The 21647-nt window shown below is 33.9% G+C and overlaps 2 protein-coding genes across 4 annotated transcripts in view; both read right to left on the reverse strand.

The window, feature by feature from the left end:
- Positions 1-580: 580 nt before the first annotated feature.
- On the reverse strand, positions 581-17233 carry LOC100180719 (TOG array regulator of axonemal microtubules protein 1-like). Of its 2 annotated transcripts, XM_002123363.4 has the most exons (19): positions 13029-13345; positions 12415-12545; positions 11055-11157; positions 10430-10598; positions 9938-10018; positions 9726-9857; positions 8808-8969; positions 8612-8720; positions 8122-8225; positions 7518-7720; positions 6748-6846; positions 6106-6245; positions 5551-5671; positions 4742-4906; positions 4164-4343; positions 3507-3638; positions 2740-2950; positions 2045-2131; positions 581-1546 (listed from the first exon to the last, which is right to left on the reverse strand). In XM_002123363.4, exons 2-19 carry the CDS (start codon positions 12492-12494, stop codon positions 1311-1313), a joined length of 2514 nt encoding a protein of 837 aa, XP_002123399.1. In that variant the 5' UTR covers positions 12495-12545; positions 13029-13345; the 3' UTR covers positions 581-1310. The 2 variants fall into 2 exon arrangements, 1 of the variants encoding a protein (XP_002123399.1); XR_001975232.2 differs by lacking the exons at positions 581-1546; positions 2045-2131; positions 2740-2950; ... (10 more) ...; positions 9726-9857; positions 9938-10018 and adding exons at positions 13928-14052; positions 14285-14491; positions 14881-14964; positions 15374-15530; positions 15841-17233 and having other exon boundaries at positions 10572-10598; positions 13029-13516.
- A 1183-nt stretch (positions 17234-18416) lies between these two features.
- Positions 18417-21647, reverse strand: part of LOC104266844 (protein unc-93 homolog A-like) — a 4900-nt gene continuing 1669 nt past the window's right edge. Inside the window, exons 4-9 of one of the 2 annotated variants that reach the window (XM_026839176.1) lie at positions 20968-21078; positions 19912-20286; positions 19688-19855; positions 19279-19399; positions 18949-19116; positions 18417-18592 (exon numbers count right to left, since the gene is read on the reverse strand). In XM_026839176.1, coding sequence (XP_026694977.1) covers positions 18555-18592; positions 18949-19116; positions 19279-19399; positions 19688-19855; positions 19912-20286; positions 20968-21078 — 981 coding nt within the window. In that variant the 3' untranslated portion in view covers positions 18417-18554. Of the gene's footprint in view, positions 18593-18948; positions 19117-19164; positions 19400-19687; positions 19856-19911; positions 20287-20967; positions 21079-21647 lie in introns of both variants that reach the window. The other variant, XM_026839175.1, reaches the window with a different exon arrangement.

Here is a 21647-nt window from a genome sequence, read left to right on the forward strand (position 1 = left end):
ACTGAACGCGGATTATTTTTATCCAACTGTAGGCCTTCTTGGTAAAAGCCCAAACTCACGGGGAGAATTGTGCTTTTGTTCTATTCGTCTTTGTCAGGTAATCGTAGCAGGGGATCAGTGACTTGGAACGAGGGTTGTGCTACATTTAGTTTCCTTGTTGTGGTTCAAAACACAGCATACCCTCAGAAAGTTGGATTTCAGACTCTCTCACCGTTGTGTGACGCCTATTTATTTATTCGAAAGGTGTATCTGACGACCGCCTTGATGGTAAACTTTAAATCTTCATTGCTTTCAATTACCATAATCTTAGTGGAAGAGATAAATTAATATATAGTAGGGTGGGGGAAGATGGGACACCTTTAGCACATAATATCCAGATATCCTGATCGTGTTTTAAACAATTAACAACGGTCTATGAGTCTCAGGAGAACATAATTTCATATTTCTTTGAATGTTCTTTGTTTACTACTAAATGGGACGAGAAAATAGAGTTAAAAAGTGTCCTATCTTTCCCCATCCTACTGTATGTTAAAAACATTGACTGCCCTAATATTCAAGTTTTCGACTTAAACAAAGATAGTTTGAATCATGTTATACTTATAATTTTATACAAAGTAAAAGTCCAACAATAATCAAGTTAAAATACAAAATGCTTTACACAGTGCACAATACTGTAGAGACATCTAGTGACCAGTTGGAACGAGTACAAGTTAACACTAGGTGAGCTTGCTGAACTACAAACTTCATACACAACATTTGTGTCGAAATAAGATAAAGAATTTTGTAAAAATATAAACTTTTGTTGACATACAAGTTTGAATTGTTCAAAAAAAAAAATATATATATATCAGATCTTAAAATTTTATAAAAAAAATTATTTTAAAGTTTGCACACCTAACATAGGGCTGCTTAAGTTGGATTATCTAATGAATTCTGTGAAATAAAGCACTATTTATACAAATGCTAGGCCCAAGAGAGTAGATATGCCAATAAACAATTATTACCATGATGGCCACAAAGTGCATTCATGACTTAACAATTGTGCAAAATAATCGAATTCACTTTTATATGTTAAAATAACCGTCTATAATACATACATGGTAAAATAAGTGAAGAAAGTTGAACAGAAATTCGCTAAAGTCCGGTAAATCAAGTGTTTCACAGTGCTACCTGTTCACTTGTTACAGTGATTTCACCTTTTGCACAATACCAAGATAGAACTTATTATGTAATACCCCGTGCAGTGTTACAGCAGATAATGAAGTGAAATTTTTGTCAACACTGCTGCGGAAAACTTACAATGACATCACTCATGTGAGTTCACTTTTTAAACAGCCTTCTAAGTTTCTATGCAGGTTTTGTGATTCAGCGTAATCGAACAGACGAGATCCTATTATTTGCTTGAGAGCAACAGCTAGTGACTGAATCTCTCGTCGAAGTTGGACACCAGATGGTGCAGCGTTGGGAGAGAGCAGACTCCATAAAAGAGGAAGAACATGACGCTCAACGTGTTGAACTCGCTTGGGCGGAACATTTTCAAGGAGCTCTATAATAAAACCAAATTTTGTTTAACTTGTACTTAAAATAAACAAAAAAAAAAACAAAAAAAGAACGAACAATCTAAAATGTTTAAAACTAATTTTAGACCATGTATATTGGTAGCAGTTTTATTTCAATTTAGGCGGCAAATTAAAAGTCTAAAATCCTTCCCGTGAAGCCTAACTACTAGAAATTTTGACCCCAAGTCACCAACCCCTAACTGCACTTCCCTATGTTGTTTAGTTTAAATTGACAACTTTCATTTGTAAGCTACAACTAGTTTTAAAATAAAAAAGGTTGTACAGCTATATACATATCAAGGAATTTAAAATAGAGGAGTCCACAAGTCGTGCATGGAAAAGATTTATGTATAAAAATGCAACATGCTGAACAGCAGTGGACAAACTGTTTTATTTCATTTTTATATTTTATTTTTTAATTAGCCCCAACAAACCCCCCTTTTACACCCCTGAGTATCAGTAAAGAAAACAGAAAAGGAACTTACCAACTAGCTTTGTGATAGCAACCTGACGTGGTTTACCAGAACCATACTGTGAGACGCTCGCAAACGGTTGGATCAAAGCAAGGTTGTCTGTAAAAATAATAACCTTAAGTCAAGAAATCAACAAAACACACTTTTCTTGAATAACCATTATTCTATGAAAATGATAATCATAGCTCAAACAAGAACAGTAATGAGTTAATGAGTAAATAAGAATAACTTAATACAAAAGGGGGAAAAGCAATGTTATCTTTTCAAACTTCAATAACTCGTCTATATTTAAGATGCATATGGCTTTAAAATATATTTTTTTGTTGCATTGTTACTTAAAAACTGCTTTATTAGATAAGGGTATCAAACAAATCTAGTTACATAAGGTATAGATAACCATAACGAAGCAATGTAACACATTAATGGTGGTTGTTGTATGCATTTATTCGCTGCTACTGCTGTTTGTGTATATGTTCTTGAGCAAGACCCTTAATGGTAATTGCTCGAACCAAGTGGTAACTAATGGGTTGTCTAAATTATCCATATAAAAGTTACATATAAGGCAACTCATAAGCGGACACAAGGTGTATAAAGCAGAACACCTGTGTTATAAGAACTTTTCAATTTCCTCGCAAGGATAAAACAAGTTACATTCAATTTCACTTTGGCATTAGGTATGAAAAATTAAACTGTTAAAGTTGACCCACCGAATTTATCAACGATGACGTCCACAACAACTCTTGCTTGGTTGCTTTGCTGTTTTGAAGCGATAAGTTTCAGCACAGCAGGTACCAGCACTGGAAGTTTGTCACGAATTGTGTCACCAAGTGACGATATAAGATCTGGAAGCGATCCAAGTCCGATGCTGTTAAACTTCGTGTTTGCAGTTGTAAGCAACGTCATGTATGCATCCATTATCTAAAAACATATTAGATTGTATTCAAGTTGAAAACCTGCAGTAATTTGTGAAAAAGTTTGAAAAGCAGATAGTCTTTGAAAAGTTAAAAAAAATTAAAATTAATTAAATACTTCCAAGCGGAAAAGTATAATTTCTTTTTGGGTATGCTTTATGAAACTGCCAAAATTTTCTGCGGAAGTAACCTTGTTTGGATAGCACAAGCAAACGTATTTAACGTCAATAAAATATCAAACATGTGTTTCCCTTTTTTGTATATTTCATTTTTCAATCATTCTAGACAAAAATACTTTGCCAATGGTTGCCATAATTGCAATGCAATTTTGTTGCAACACAGCTGATTGTGCCACCTACTTTGGAGGTTAAGTCATTTGTTAAACATTTATTTCTCATGATTTACTTCGGAAATTTGACCATTTTAGGTGTTAATGTATGCTTAATATTTTGGTTGCTGCAAAAAATGGTTGAAAAGCACTGAACTAAAATAATTCTGCTAAAATGCATTTACTAAATATTACATGGTTAATTTCAATTTAAATGAGAGGTACGTATAGATACCTTGATAATATTATCTTCAACAAATGCACGATTTGAATTGATTTTTTGTATGAGTGCGTTCACAGCTTCTTTCCGATCAAGCAAAGATCCTTGACTTATTTTTGAACAAAGCTGAGAAACTTCTTCTGCTTCCTGTTTAACAAAGCAAAAACATTACCAAAGATATAATTAAAAAATAGCAATGAAAAATAAATCCTTCGTTTCGGGTATATTATAAATCTGTAAAAGGTATTCTGGCAAATGGTTGAGCATATAATGGGATATAGATTCATTTTAGTGGAATACTTGTTCTTGTTATTGGTTAGTCATTTATACACATCTGACATTTTGTTTCTCAAGTCTCACATTTATGTGTCTTATATCACTTGACTAAAATCAAACCATAATATATATTTAAGTAATTTAGAATAAATGTTCACATTTAAAATCTAAAATTAGCAATAATAAACAACTGGTTTAATCAAATGAAAACATGGAATATTTTCAAACGTGTCTTAAACAATAAACTATTGATTGTAGTTTACTGTATTAAAAAAATGGTTTTTAATTGAAAATTTAAAGTCATTTAACAATTGCTTAAGCCTATGGCCCTATGCCATGATATTAATTGAGTAAAAACAGAAATGATAAAGCTAATCCACCAAATTCCAAATTAACCTGTTCATTGAACATTTTTGTTCCACTGTTAGTTTTCCTCCTCAACGAAGCGCTCGTGCTGCTGTTGGAAAAATTGCTCGTTCGATCTTTAGATTGCCCACTAGATGGATGGGATCCACTTCGACGAATACTCCCGCTCAAAACTTTACGAGAACCAGCAGAACTTATTGTACCAAGGCCCTACAAAGAATGTATTTCAATTAAAACACACAAAAACAATTTGTTCTTTAATTAAAATAAAAATTGTGCAACGTTTCATAACATATATTTTATGAATTACTTTTTGTGAATTTGTATATATATATACGGTACGGTGGGGGGAAGATGGGACATTTTTTCATTCTATTTTTTTCGTTCCATTTGGTAGTAAACTGAGAACAATTAAAGAATTATAAAAACGTACCTTAACGACCGTCATAGACCGTTGTTATTTGTTTAAAACACGATAACGATAATTGGACATTATGCGCTAAAGGTGTCCCATCTTCCCCCACTGTATTATATCTTTATTACTTAAAATTTTATAAAGTGTTACTGTTTCAAAAAATGCTGTCATAATTAGTAAATAAATTGCTTACTCTTTGTTTAATGGTAAAAGCACATTCCTTTATTTCCTGAGCATTTTTTGGTGATAAAAATCTTTCAAGCGATTTGTCAAAATCCCCGTGATACATGAGTGCATTAATAATGTAGCGACCGTGATATCTCACGTCAGGTGATCCGTCACTCACAAACAACACAACCTACAAAAAAAATTTTGGAAATTAAGTTTATCATACAACATCATTAAATAATGGTTTCGTTTGGCATGTGAAAAATGCCCAACTTTAAAAAACAAAGTTAATGGATTTTATTACTTTTTTTTTAAAGGACAATTTTTTTATAAAGATAATCCAAATTTAATACACATTGTACCCATGTGTTACAACACAGGTCTGTATTCATATGTTTACAAATAAGCTTTACATTTGCACCATTATTGTGCAAACTTTTGAATATATGGGTTTAGGCAGTTTTTCTATTTATGCGGTTATGTATGTTAAAATGGAATTAGATAATGCCTGGATAAAAATAAAATTTCACTTGAGATCAATTAAGGTTTGTAAAACACAAGAATAAATTCTAACTAGCCTCCAACTAAGTAACTTATTGGTCGTATTTAACCCAAACTATTAGAAATATGCTAACTGTACGAAAAGCTAATCTGTGACATGATGTAACAACATTTAAGAATTTGGAAGCCGTATTTCTAGGCATATGATTTTGGCGCAGTGAGGGAATTACTGATTCTTGCATTAAATCTTTAAACTTTCCTTTGGATAATTTTAATGTTGTACCAGTAAAAACCAAAACTGCACATAAAATAAATTTTGGTCCGTTTACTCACCGCTTCTAATAACTTATCTGTGGTGTCTTTGATTCCACTGAGAGCTTTTCCAGGACCCATCTTATCAACCAACTCAGCACACATTTGAGCCGTCACATTTCTAACTGACTTGTTTTTGTGGCTGTGGTGGGATAATGTTAAAACAATGGTTTTGTGATTCTATTCAGGTTCAACCCTTAAAAGTTGTACATTCAAACCTACAACCACTGGCCCGTGCAATGATTAGAAGTTTAGCACATTTGGCTCTAGGTTACAGGTTCAAGACTTATCGCTGCTACCACTTGGGGCAAGACGCCTAACTGTAATTTCTCAAACACATTGGGCACTCCTGGGTTGTCCAAATTCTAAGCCATACAAATTCTAAGCCACACATTAAAACACAAAAATATGAAAAAAATACAAGGGTAACTTGTAAGCAGACTTGGGGTGTATAAAATGGAACACATGTTTATGAAGATAGTCCTTGCCCACCATGGGAGGGTAAATAAGTTACATTCAATCGACCAACAATTGTCTTGAAATTTTTATATAATATAACAATAATGTAGTATTTACCGAAGGCCAGAGTTAAGTAGAGCATTGAGAGTTTTATTTGATGAAGCTGAATCAATCATACTACGCAAAGCTTTCATTATTTCTTCTTGAATAAAACTGTTTGCACCCCCATGTTCTTTAAGTAAAGCTTTAACGCATGTCTGCAACAAAGAAGATATGGGTAATTTTTTGATAACAAATTAAAACAATTTCATAGTGATATCTAAGCTGTGTAAATTAGATAGTTTCAAGTACATTTAGGAATAAGCACCTATAGCACTCTATAAACGCTTAGGCAGGAATTTAAATTTTTTTGCCACGAATAACTTTACTTTGATTACGGGGAAACCCCCCAAGGAAACACAGTGTTTTTATAAAAAAATATTTGTTTTTTTTTTAACCGATTTAAATAGTAAAAAAAAGGGCCCCAACCAAAACTTGGGGAAAACTTTACAGTAAAGATCTGGTGCTATGAAAACGTTAAAGACACAAAATTAAGTCTAATGAGTTGTTTAATAAAGTATAGAAAAAATATGTTCGAATAAAAGAAGGACGATACCATTTAGGAAAAAATTATATCTCTTATATAAAATTGGTTGGGCTGAATTTTTGTTTAAAATATTTTCGTAGTATCAGCGCCTAAACACTAGACTCACTCTTTACCTCTATATCTCCATTGACGGTTGGTCGTTTCAGGTTTTCGTAAATATCCGAAATACAAACAACACTTGCACGTGAAACTTGAGATCTCAGATTATGGACCTGACGATGACATTTGAGTGAGAAGGTTAACAATATTATAAACGTATACACAGTTAGTGGCGCAGCCAGGGTGTTTCAAAGGAACTATCGAACAAATAATTTTGGAAGCGACTGAAACTCTCTTTGTTATTTTTTTTCTAGCTGCGCCACTGTACACAGTTACATTAGGGTGATTAGGCCAATGACTTCAAAGAAGCTTGATTCTTTACTAAGCTTTCTCAAAATTTAAGGATTGCAGGTTTTTTGATCTAAAATGCTTGGTAAAGTCTTTATAGGATGTTTTGCCTTTTATATTTTAAGTATTAAAAATGAAACTAATTTAACATAGAAGTAGGTTTTACTCAAACACTATTAAATTAAACAAGGAATATTCTGTTATTTCTGCTACCAGGCATAACGTGAATAATCTTTTAGCTGCCCATCTGGTGTAAAAATGTATTCTATTTGTATTTCTTATACCCTGATGAAACTTTGCCAGATTGCAGACGAAATGTCAGAAATACACCATAAATTGTAAAATAACGAAAACAGAAACTTAAACTATAAATAATGTGTTGGGTATATGGGAATATTTTAAAAACAATTTTTTAGCGGCTTATCTGGTCTAAAACAGTGTATTTCCCACATTTTGTCATAAACAAGGAACTTTCAAATATTGTAAAATAACTAACATTTTTGCACAGGAGTAGCATGACATCGTGGAACTTTGAAGCGAGAACAGCCGGATGAAACTTAGCCATCCTCCTCATGATAAAGATGTTGTCCGTGATTGCTTCCCAGTTCTCAGAGTCAGCGGATTCAACAACAGATATTGCATTAAGCAAACTTTGCTCCGGGTTATCCAATCTTTCATTCGCTGGTTTAATGCTCGACACTTAAAAAATGGATTTGTTTTAAAAGCATTACTGAAACAGCATTATAAAATAGATCATAATTTTGAACTTTTAGTGGGAAACGGTCAAAATTTTAATTGAATAAAACTGCTTGATAATTGATTGATGGTTAGCGATAGTCATTAGTCAACAAATATTAATCTTATATAAAAACAGCATAAAATAGGTAAGAATAAATCAAAAATTATATGCAATATAGCATAATGACTACTGTGCAGGATATGCAAGATTTGAAGGGGCATACCAACGAAAAAAACAAAATTTGTGTAATAATAGAAATTCAAAGTAATCTGAAGGTACCACCAAATTTACACAAATGACAAAACTGCTTTTGAAAAAAAAGCGTTTACAACATAGATATATGCATGTAAACACATCTTACCTGATGAAGTTGAACTTTTTGTGACACGTTCCTTCGTTAATCCACTAAACTTTGTTGTTCCACTGATGTTTAGATCGAATGAAGTGTTGTTATTGTGCAATATACTGTAATTAAACAAAATTATATTCTATTTTTCCCTAAACCAGTCAGAATTATCACCCAAAACGTTTCATCCTTTTTGCATGGATAAAAATTCTATTTTGTCCATAAGGATTCAAACTGTTTAGTTAAAATTAATTTCATTCTGACATAGGCAAAAGTTTTGACGAGACATAACAACCATACCAAAAAAACAACCATACCAACTGTTCGAACTAATAAAAGGAATAATTGGTGTAATACATGCCCATGAATGTAAAACATTGCTACAGAACCTAACCCATAGATAGACATTAAATTTACATTAAACATTAAATTTACATTAAAGATTTTTACAATTAAACTCCTAGTGTCTGAATACAATAACCATCTTTTAAATAAAATTGTTAACCTTTTTGTTCTCCGTTCAACAGTGGTGTCATTTTTCCTCTCAGATTCAACAACTGGTGAACCTTTGTATTCATTTTCCATCACATCAAATTGTGAATAAGAGGTGGAATCTGTGTACACAAAATTTCACAATTTAGTTATAGTGACTTTCACATACCACTATAGAACTAAACAATAGGAATATAAAATAAAATTACCATTTCGAGCGGATGAGGTTGATTTTTCCTTTTTCTCTAGTTGTCTTTGACGGAGTGAAGCAGATAAAGAAAAGTCTGATATTCCCATGTTCATTGCTTCTTGTTGATTATTTTCTTCAGATGAAACACTTGGATTTCGCACCGCACGGCCAAATATTCCTCCTACAATAATCAACACATAAAAAATTATTTCTTATTATACATATAAAAAAAACGTAAGACGGTTTATGTATTCTCGATAGTCGATACTTTTTAATTATACGCAGTAAAGCAGTCAGTGTTTACGGGAGAATCCATAGAAAGTCATAAAGAGGCTTGTAGATTCTGTAAAAAAGAACGTAATGACAATAAACCAGTCTGCAGAGTATGGCAGATGCAGGAGCGATTCTGTTTACAAACTTTTGGTGATGCACACCAAAATTTGTTCCAACCAAGCCAATTAACTAAACAAAGAAAAAAATACTGATAAATTAAGTATGATTTCCTAACGTGGCTTGAAAATGCTTTGCACACAGATTTTTGATGATAGCACACACGGATATGAAAAAACGACCGTTTTGAACAAGCAAGGTCTCGTCAGGAACTGCCATAATCTGCAGACTGAACAATTAAGTTAGACATACATTTTTGTCAGTAGTTTCAGACGCAATGAATTACTGTTACATCCTGCATGGTTACCCAGGAGTCACGCATCATGAAGATTTTTATGAAAATACATTTAAATACCAATTTTATCAGTCTTAATCATAACACACAGTCTTAGAAAGGATATTTAAGCACGTGTTAATGGTAAAAAACTTAACATCTGTTATGATGATTTTTGTTTATAAAATTGAGATTAGAATGTATTTTTTTAAAAATGCACACAAATTCTGGGACATCGTGTAAAAACAGTTGCGTTAACACTAAGGTACTAACCCATTAATCTGTTTGGATCTGAGTCATTACTTGACGAAGACCAAGCTTGGTTGTCGAACTGCGTTGGGGAGGAAGCTTCCGTGTTATCCGTGGATGCGAGGAGCGAGGAAGAAGATGGTGACATGAAGACGCCTGATCAATTTTTAAAAAATCATTCAAACATTTTTTTTTGATAGTTTTACAATACAATTAAATTACTAGTTAAGACTTACCTCTGCCTTGTACATTGAATGCATTGTTAGATCCACTAACTGACACCATAGATGCCATGCCAAGGGGTGAGGTTGGCCCCGCTGCATTATTAAAATGGTTTGTATTTTTATTAAATACATATTATTATTGAGAAGAAAACAAAAAAGCAGAATTGTAAATCTAAACAACAAAGGAAAAAGTGTAATGAATACTAGCATGGATAAATCACTTTTTTTTTGCAGATTAAAGTCAACTTTATATTTTAGATACTTATTTATTAGAACATGTTACAGGTTGATACTAATTTTTGAAATGTTTATTTTAACATAAGAATGCAACAAATCGTTTAATGTATATAGTCCTTTTTAAATGCGATTTATATAATACATATAATGTGAGCTTCTTTTTAACTGTTTTGGAAAAAAAACTCTCAGACACTTGGTGTACAATGGTTTTTATTTACTTAGTAATAAAAAACAATAATTTATTTTCTATTGTGAAATTTTGTTTACCTCTATGAGATCTACGCCGGTCACGAGCTGATGGACCAGTTAAAGAATTTTTACTTGATGAAGGAGTTGTAGCCGTTGGGGTTGTGGCAGGAGAGCTTGACGAGTTACTCCCATGAGCATGTTGTTGATAACCAAGTTTCACACCAACAACTGACACAGTGGAATCCACCTGTCAAACACACAACATACTAACATTGATAATATTGTGTTTAATAATTGATGCTGCACAACTCTTTATAATTTAATAATATATAAAACACAGGCGCTGTGTCACAGCAGTTGAAGTTTCTACCTCAAACCTAGTATGGATATAAGGCCTGTCACTGCTACCATTGTGGGTGTTAGTGTCCTTGAACAAGAAATGACAATTGCTCCAACACAATGCTCACTTATCGGTTGATTAAGTTATCAGCCACTGAACCACACAAACAAAAAATACCAAGAAAGTTAGATACGTGGTAACATTTAAGCGGCCACAAGGTGTATGAAACATAACATCTGTGCAATAACAACTCGCTTTTCCACCACATGCGAATAACACAAGTTACATTTATTTATATAAATAATTAAATGAAATACAATCATTGCTATCCATGCATGACATTAAACGTGATAATGATTTTACCTTTTTAGGGTCAAAAGTTACTCCCATATTAGGGTTATATTGAAATGGAGGTGGTTCACTTTTCACAGATACCGTCTCCATGTAGTCGTTTGACGTCAAAGAACTAAAACACAAAAGAATGGCTAAAAATTGATATTACAATATTTGTTTTAACAGTAAAGTTAAAGAGTTAAATCAGGTCTGTCTGCTATAGTTGCTCTCTGGTAAAAAATAAAACATATATATATATAATTATATATATATATATATATATATAATAGGTTTATATTAAAAAAAATTAGTTTTTTTTGTAACCGATTTATCAACGTATTGCAGATGAGTTGTTGGTTATAATAAATATTTGCTCTTTTATATTTATACCAGAAGAATAATTTCAAAAATGTAATTATTATTATTATTGATTGCAAATTTGCAATAGCAGCAGAGTGAACTAAGCTACCAGTGGCAGTTATGTTGGAAAAGCAATTTATTTCTCAGTGATGAAATTGTTGGGAATTTGTGGCAAATATACTGGAGTGTTCTATGTCCAAGTTATTTAAGTTATTTTAATTTTATCAGTAAATATACAGACAAATTAAAAAACTGGCAACCAATACAATAATTTAAATGTTTGACCTTAAAAAAAGTGTTTATTTATTAGTTTAAGTAACATTGGCAAAACCATTGTTTAGTTTAAAATATATGCTGAAAAATTTGCAACATCAAAGTACCATAAAAAAACAAAACAAAAAGTATAATTAACAAACAGTAACCTAACTAAATAAAGGACTGGGGAGGTAGCAGCAAACACTCTCTGCCTGATTAGTGTTCTTAAATTACACAAGAAACAATAGCAAAATATTTGCTTTTGTCAAACACATCAAATACATTTCTTAAAGTGAGTGAGTGTACTGTTGGCTTAAGAAAGCCCTATATTCTGTCATTGCTACAACTTCTTTATGCTTAGACACATATATACAAAATATGGCTATTATTAATATGTTTTAACGACTTTAATGAATGAGTTACATTATGTATGATTTAGAACAAAACAACAATTTAACTGTCATATATATATACTGGATTATTAAATATGCTATGAAAATACCAATGTAGTATTCTACATACTTGCAACTCAAAATACTTAACTTTATATTTAATATGCTTATATATAAAAAATAAAGATATAGGCCATATAAAATGAATGATGCTCTGTATATACTAAGTACAATTTTCATACTACTTAAAGGAAAACCTTGTTAAAATTTATCGGGTTCACATCCAAATGAAAACTCTAGGTCTAAGAACTCTTTGCAACATAAAGTAATACTAACACATATATAAAAACAAAGAGAGAATTTAAAAAAAAACAAAATGATACCTTCTGGATAAATCTGCAAACTCGTGACTTGCAGATTCAGAAAAGTTTGTATTCTCACTATCTGTGGGTTGACTTCTCATTCTTTGACGAAGCTTATTTTGCGCACTTCGTCTAATTGCACTCAGTTGTACCTGTTTATTTATGAAATAAAAGCATTGTAAATATATTTCAAACATACTCAATGATATTGAAATGTTCCTATGTTTCAATTTTTCATTTACAATTTCCACATCGTTAAGATTGTTGGTAAACTTCATATTTTTTCTATATTTTAATTGATTTTATGCACCTATTTACATTCAGTATAATATTAACCTTTACATCACACAGAATGTGACAGCATAGTTTATTGAAGGTGCCATTCACGTGACGTAATTCTTAAAATTGGCAGTTCGTTAAAATTATAATTTTTATTGACATGTATGACTGGTTTTAGGCATAAAAAATGTTGGTAAAACTTTTTTAAGTTTATGGTTAGGCTATTCCGATAAGAATAATCATCTAATATGTTATATATAATATATACATATAAAACAATATTCTATTTTTTTGATTTTTTTGTTTAAAGTACATAAATTAATTACAAATATAATTATATATACGTCAAAAAATACCTCTGCGACTTCCGGTTCATTTTGTTCCAACTTATCAGGTGCGGTATGCGGAACAACCTTCTGCCGATGCCGAGCTGGTGACGACTCCGAGGCCACAATCGGTCGCACGTCATTTAATAACCGGATTTCTTCCCGTTTTGTCGGCTTGTTAGAATTGTTATTGCCATTAGCAAGTGGGGTACGTGTTTTGTTTGCGTCAGGTTAGAAGGACGATAGGCTGGCTTTTCTTTGGGGTATTTAAACAACTCTTTCCCGCCACTACCATCTGGTTTATCAGGTAATACAGAAGGGGTGTATCCGCTTGGAAACGATTTGTTATGATCGTTGAAGTCAGGAAACGAAGATTGAGAAATCTTCTCAAGGCCCGAAAGATTGTTGCTCGAGCTCCAGTTTTGTTTTAATATCGGCCGAACTTTGTCGACGGATATATTTGTGGATAACCGATCCAGTCTTGGGGAGGCTGATGAGTTCTTTAGTTTAATAGGTACCTAAGAATCATAATACAATTAGAATTATTGCAAAAAGATTGATTCTGCAAGAAGTAGATTGTATGTTTTTCAAACACTATACCAAGAGCTGTGTCAGTGAGACAACACTTATTACAGCAAAAGTAAGGCTTCAACTACTAACCTATTCTTAAGGTTAAGACCAACAAAGGTTTAACGGTTACAATCATTGCATTCAAGCGTGATGTTACAGTTTGGCAATAGTGTTAATTGCTGTGAACCTGTCTACAATTAGTTAATTCTTCACATGAAACTAACACGTTAAAAATTGCTGCAAGTTTGAGTCACTGTTGTGTGTCACAACTTTTTAACACGGTCCCACAACTTTGCATAGGTACTAAGATACATATATAATATAAAAATATATAACTTCTAAAGATGTTGATCACTTGCCATATTCTCATCGCCGGTTTTATTCTCTTTGCGAGATTCATTAACAGCCTCACGTCGTTTTGAAGCTGAACGAGCCAATGCTGGTTTTAAACGAATAGGAGAGTCTGGTAACACTGCAATACCATCTGTGGAATTAAACAAAAGGTATAATTTATGTAAGGATCATGTGCTAAGAAAAGGTAACAGATAAAAAACCAACAAATTCTGTATTTCTTTACACATGAATCATTCAATTCCATAGCACCAGATCAGGTCACATTCGCGAAATTCGTTATATGTAATCATTGATATCGAATTTGTAGAATACTGGTAGTTTATTTTTCAATATTTACTAAAATTCAACAAACTTACAATTACCTGTTGAATTTAAATTATTGGTTGAATCATTTGCACCATAAGCTATCTTGGGCTGGACGCGTCGGTTGGAATGTCGTGGGCCAGAATTTTCAAAAAAGGTAGTTGGACATGAAGCAGAAAGAAAGGATGCGTCCCTTACATCTGCTTTGGGGTCAGGTGAAACTGGCCCACTCGCAGCAAAGGAAGGTTTATAGGTGGAGTTTGCACCTGTAAATAAAATAAAAAGTAAAAATTATCTATGCCATTCTCGGCTCAAGTAATCTTATATTGTAACTTAAATAAATTCCGAGAATCTAAGTTTGGTGCGCATATGGCAGAAATGTGAAACACAAAAAAAGTCGAGCATATTCTGTAGGAGATATTTTACCTAAATGGCATTATTAGTCTCTTAATCAAATAGAAGATTCTAGGCCATTTAGACTAAATATATATATACATATATATCTCTTATATTAGGCTATACAATTTAGACGGATTTTTTGTCTACTATGTATTTCGTACCACTAGGTCCTAAAACATTATGCCTGGTTTTTTACTAATATAATATTGTGATCGATAAAAATGTTATTTAGTACGCTAGCAATTGGCATACATACTTAAGCTGTGTGTGCTGGTACGACTCTGGTTGCACTTTTGAGTATGATTTTTCTTTTTCATATAAAGTTCTTGGTATGAAGGACCTTAAATACATGCCAACTTAGTAAGATACTTTTCATATGCACTTGTAAAGTTTAAGTTTTATTTTAGCCATTGCCAAAGATTTAAAATGATATAAAATTTAATACAGCATTGTAATGCTAAGCAGTATGGTATAATGTAATGAAATAATTATATATACACTACTACATACCAGACAAAATGGAAACTATTGCCAAATGAGTTGAGAAAGCTGAATTCAATAGTGCACAATTTATTTGAAGTAAATGTAGGATTTACACTCACTGTACATTATTCAATTATTGACACACTAATATGTTAATAAGTTAAAAACCACACGTACAATGGAATAATTACATAAGCATAAATACTGACAGGAGCCATAAATTAAAACTAAGTATATATAATATATATATATTTTAAAAAACCTACCACTGTTGTTCGCATTTGGTTGGTTATCAGTTTGGCCCATTCTGTTTCTTTGGCTTATTTGTGTAGAAGCTGATATAACTTGAGTTGGAATATCGGATTCAGCACCCCAGGTGTGACGGGGTTGAAATGGTGGCTGATTATCCTTGTCACGTTGTGTCTGGCAGAGTAACACCAATGGAATAATCATTACAATTATAATTTTTAAACAATACATATATATATTAAAATTATTAAAAATTTGTATAAAATTACAACCCTAACATACTTAAATATTACTGAAACTACAATGGTGCACATGCGAGTTTGTGCAAGCAATTTATTACAATCATTTATCTAGGGATGTATTGTTGACAAAAAAAACATTATCCTGCGAAGAGAAAAACATTGGACCTATACTATATATATATTATATAAAGGTACAAGCAGCAGGTTAAATTCTTTCATACAAATTGTTACTAAGTAATTACTTTAACTGGAGCGCTACTAGGGTGCTTCGAATTTTCTTCATTGGGTGAAGCCCACGGAAATCTTTGTTTGCCTGCACTTAAAAATCTGCGAGTTGGAGCAGTTGTTGTTGCTGATGCTTCAGGAGATGTTGCCTCAATCGAATGCGCATAATTTCTATGCTTTTCAAGTCTACCATTTTCGGATATTGAAAATGATGATTTACGCAATGAGCTCGTCTGCAGTTTTACTTCATCTGCTGCTTTCACCCATTGAAGGTCAGCTCCTTGTGGGGAAGATATGGGGACAGTAGAAGTTGAAAAATCAGGATATTCAACCAAATAATTCTCTGTTATGCGAGGCAGGTTTTTACGAAACAACCTAGCATGCATTGCCGACATAAGACCTGTAGCATTATCATTGGATAGCTCTACTTGATTGACAGCATCAGAGATTGGTCCTATGCTTGTTTCACTTCCGTGAACTTTGTGAATAACAGCAAAACATTCCAGTGTTCCTCTCCTCACATCTTTGCTGCTATCTACAAGTAAAGGAGCAACAGAAGCCGAGATCTTTTCAATATTTAATTTTCTATGATGTTTTCTTCCAAGTGAGAAATGAAGAAGTGAACTAATGATAAAGTTAATACAGTCATGTCGCACACGTGCCTGTTTGTGATGCAATAATGGAAGGAAATAGTCCAGGACAAGTTGTGGATCTGTTACCTCCATTGCATGTGTAAGGAGAAGCATACATTTTCCTTTCACTGGTAGTTTAGTTGTCCCAAACTTTTTCGAAACACTTATGCAGATACTTTTTACCGAATTCCTTATGTCAACACCCAATCTTACAATAAGACTATCAATTGCATCCAACGCACACATGCTTATTCGCTGGTTGTGGTTCTCTATCATTGGCACCAGGAGACTTACAAGAACTCTGAGATTCTCTTTTAAGGGCTGAGCATCATACAGCTCTTTAATAATAGAAATTAGTTCTTTCATAGCATACACTTGCTGTGGTGGATCGTTGCTTAATATTCCGTTCATTACCGTTTCAGGTACAAATGGCAACTCAGATGACGACTTTAGAACTGGAGAACTTCCAAAACTATCCAAGTGCGTGCTACCCTGGTCCCAGGTTGTTTTGTTGAATGACATCATATCAAAGTACCCACTTTTACCAAACTTTTCCAAATCATCTTTGCTTGACAGTTTTTCTAATGCATTAGATATTGTATCTGTTTTTCTTTGGGTGCTGCGTTCTTCTTGATTATGTAAATTTTGCTGCTTTGTTTTTACACTTGCATTGATTTGGTTCTTGTGCTCTAAGGTAGGTTTCCTGCATAGGCTCTGGTAACCTATTGATATACCCATTGAACCTATGAGCTCCAATAAAATCCTTCACCTTGTCTAGCGTTTTTAAAAGAAGATCTTTATCAACGTAGGATTGGGTCAAGTTATTCACAAGACAGCTTACAACATCAAAAAAATCTTCGTGTTCAAAATCTGGGAAAAGAAGTGTTGGAAATGTGTGAATGATCTGTTGTCTTGTTCTCGCATCTTCATGTTCAATGCCATGATTAGCAATTATACTCAATATTGGATAAACATCAACACAGTGCTTCATGTATAGATGGAGCGTTTGTATGGATTCTTTCTGAAGAGAAACATGCTGATTGCCAACATTGGTTATGATCTTCTGCAGCACACGGCCCATGCATACATCAAGATCTGACCCAAGTTGTGAAACTATCTTTGCAATTAACTTCGTGCATTGGACTCTTACATTAGTTGCTATGTCTGCTAATGCATAAGAGAATCCTTTAAACAAAGCATGCTTATCTTTAAATATGAGAATACTGTTGTTCTCATGGAATTGCTTGTCAAGATATTGCAATGCTTCTGTCCGGTGTGCTTCATCCAACAACATATTGAGCAACTCATTTTCATCGAGCTGATTTGATAAAAATGCATCCATTACATTTATTCTGGATAGTGAAGTCTCTGCTGATCTTTGTTGGTTTGAGTCAAATGTAGAAACACTTGTCCCAACAGAGTTATACTTAGCAATTTTACCAGCCATTCCATTAGAACAGTTTGGTTTATAAATTTTTCGTAAGCACTGAAATTAAAAACATTTTGTTATATTTACATATATATTTTGAACAGCAATGCTACACCAATCATACTACACGTCGTTAACGTTAACAATTATTTATTCGCAATAAAATAATATCAGATTACGTTCAACGTCAACACCCATTATACCACCAGGATACTGAACAAATAGCAACGGGATTCTCTGTGAGAAATGCATCAATATAACTTTTTCAGTGCGCCTTCTTGCGGGCAAAAAGTTTACTATAGGCATTGAGTGCACCTGTATATCTTTTTAGACACGTAAATTCATTTTTCTTGTAAATCTGTTTGGACGTATGCAGAGTCATAAAAAAACGAGTAATAAACTGCAGCCACTGTGAGTCAAACATCGAGCAAAAGTGGTGCCTTTTACAGTGGGTTTAAACGAACTTGTTAAGTTTTGGTTGCCTTTCCGTTTGTGGGAAGGTGTGAAATATGAATGAATAAATGTAACTTGCTTTATTCTCGCGTGGCCGGAAAACGACTCTATTCAAGCAACAATATATAAACATATATATGTCATTGATTCAAGTTAAGCAATAGCTAACACGATTGTTTATCTAAATTTGATTCAATATTTTAATCCATCTTCTCCATTACTGGTGTCTTGTTTTATAACGGACTTCACAAATTCCTGCCATTGTAAAAATACAAACAGGTTAATCGACATTTAAACTATAAACGGTCTAAAACATATGATAACTGATACAAATCTGCTATAACACATGCGTAAAATATCTATGATATATTAGGATGGGGGGGAGGGGTGGGACACCTTTAACACATATTATCCAAGTATTCTGATCGTGTTTTAAACAACTAAAAGCAGTCTATGATGGGGGTCGTGAGGATATGGTTTAATAATTCTTTGAATGTTCTTTGTTTACTATCAAATGAGACGAGAAAATAGAATTAAACGGTGTCCCAACTTCCCCCACCAAACTGTATCTTTTACAAATGTGCTAACACACATATCAAAATGTTACCCACCATAGCAAATCAGAGAAAAACACAATAAAGAAATCTGAATGTATAACTTGATATAAACACAGAGACTCGTGCTCCAACCCAACTGAATAGCGATGCCGATTGCCAAATAAAAGTTCCATATTACGTACGCCTTCTTTTGGCTTTCAGGAAACATAGTTCCATGTAAACCTATAAAGTTAGGTGTAAGTGCATAATACATAACTATAATTGTCTTACTGTTGATTTGTGGTATCCATACACCCTCAACACAGCCCGAAAGAGCGGAAATGACGTAAACAAGCCAAGTGGTTGTCGGTGTAGGCACCCAAAGCAAGAGAAATATGTAAATACCAATATTGAATAATGCGACTGCCAAGAACGGTTTATTGCGGCCGTATTTGTTTGTCAATATGCCGAAGAAGTAAGACACTAGCGCATTACATGTGTATGCAACCGCGAGGCAGAGTCCAACCTGCAAATATTTCACTTTATAATGCGGAAATGTTGTGTATAAACATTCATATATAGTAGGATGGGGAAGATGGGACAACTTTTCATTCAATTTTCTCGTCTCATTTGGTATAGTGAATAAAGAACATTCAAAGGATTATAAAACCGTATCCTCACGACTCCCATGGACCGCTGTTAATTGTTTAAAACACGATCAGGATTTTGGAATATTAAGTGCTAAAGGTGTCCCATCTCCCCCCACAGTACTATACTATTATGACGACATGACGTATATGTCATACGGTCAAACCTGTGAAACATCAAGCATACAAGAGACAAAGGCTCGGGGCAGCTCTGCGAATACGTACGCTTCGTACACACCGCTGTAAATTACAAATGGTGTAATCAGCAATTGCTTTGGGTTGACTATGTGTTTCATTGTTTCCAGCAAAGTTCTTCTCATAAACTTTAGCGTTCCCTACAAAAGTTGACAACTGTCAGTGGGCGTGGTATTTACACAAAAAACGTTCATACTTCCTCATTGTTGTTTGATTCTCTTCCTTCTGCATTAAATACACCCTGAGTGCCAACATGAACCGTGTCACATACACTTGACACATGGGATTCAGGTGCCAAATCTAATTCTAATGTTGGGTCAATTTTGGGCATAATAAACACCAAAATGCCAACTGCCACCAAAACAAGACCAGCCATAACTCCTATCATGGCGTAAAGTACAGATTTTGTCTGTGGAACATACTGGTTCAAATTGGCATTTGTGACGTTCGGGTTCTGGCAATCATTGGCGCCGCAAACCGATAAATCCAAGATAGATCTGTTGTTAAAGTTGCCTTCGGTGATAGTTTTTCCCGAGTAAAGAATTGCGTAACTTAATAAGTTCCCAAGTGTCTGTGTATAATATAGGAGGTATATAAAAAACAAATGTATTTTTGCGCAAGTTACTGTATAAATATATTACTGTCATATGGATATAAACACTATCCTTTTACTAGCAGGGTGGGGAAAGTTGGGACAAGAGATTATATTTTTAAATAATCTTTTACGGGTTTGATAATAAACAAAAGAAGGGTTACAGTATGAATTAATGGATGTAACTTGCTTTATCCTCACGTGGCCGGAAAACGACAGTCGTTATAACTCGTATGTTTTTGTTTCATACAAACCGCGCCAGCTTATACAAGTCACCATGTATGTTACTTTGTAAGTAATTATTTGGGGGGGGGTTCATTTTTTTATAGTAGGGTGAGGAATCGGGACTCGACGTAAGACGTGCCTTTTAAAATCTCCTTTTATCGGTATATTCAATGGCAGATGAACAAAAACGTTACAGTATTATTCGACAGTATTCTTAAGGTAGTACACGGCAAAGATGATAACTGTTGTTAAGTATTAAAAGTCTGTGTTAAACGACTGCAACATTTTGTCAATGGTTAAAAAATGAAAAATATTAAGATGGTTCTTTTTAATGCTCTCTGAATCATATTAAAAGTTGGCAAGTTCGAATCATCAATCCAGTATCGTAGTTCAATAAAATAGGCTAAAATATTTCGTACAGTTCGAATTTGTTACCTGGCTTATTTGGAAAGTGCAAAAGAAATATCCAGTGAATTCGGTTATAATTTCGGCGGTCGGTTTGGAGCTAAATTTGGCGAATCGTCTGGCAAAATGGGCAACATATACCATTGAAGTGGCGCAACGTGCGCTTCATAAGTCAGTTTAATAGAATGTCTGCCGAGACAACAACGAGGGAAGAAAACCCGGATGTCTGGGAATCCCCAGTACTGTAACTCCAACCATTCGGGGAGTCACTACAATAGGCCCCCCCGATGGCAGACATGGTTAAAAAAAATATTAAAGAAGACACACGAGTACAACAACACAATACGTCGAGCATTGACTAAGACAAAGCGTAGTTGTGGTCGCCGAAAGACGGCATCGGAGTCGTGTCAGGTGCCGGGTCGACGTACGCGGGCTTTAGTCGGTCGATTGAAATCGAGTCGCGACGATGCCCTAGATCAACCACGAAGTATTTTTGGTGTCGACTCACGACTTTGAACGGCCCATCGTATGGTCGTTGAAATGGTGTACGCCGAGCGTCATGTCTTACAAAGACAAATGAGGCGTTTGCAAGAGCTGGGTGGGTAAAAGTTCTCGAGTTACCATGCCACAGCGGAGGCGGTGCTCTTAGCTCCTTCATCTTCGACCGGAGATGCGGCAGGAAAGATTGCTGGTCGTCTGAGTTTATGTCT

Source organism: Ciona intestinalis, unplaced genomic scaffold, assembly GCF_000224145.3.
Source record: "Ciona intestinalis unplaced genomic scaffold, KH HT000166.1, whole genome shotgun sequence".
In the NCBI taxonomy this organism is placed as follows: Eukaryota; Metazoa; Chordata; class Ascidiacea; order Phlebobranchia; family Cionidae; genus Ciona; species Ciona intestinalis.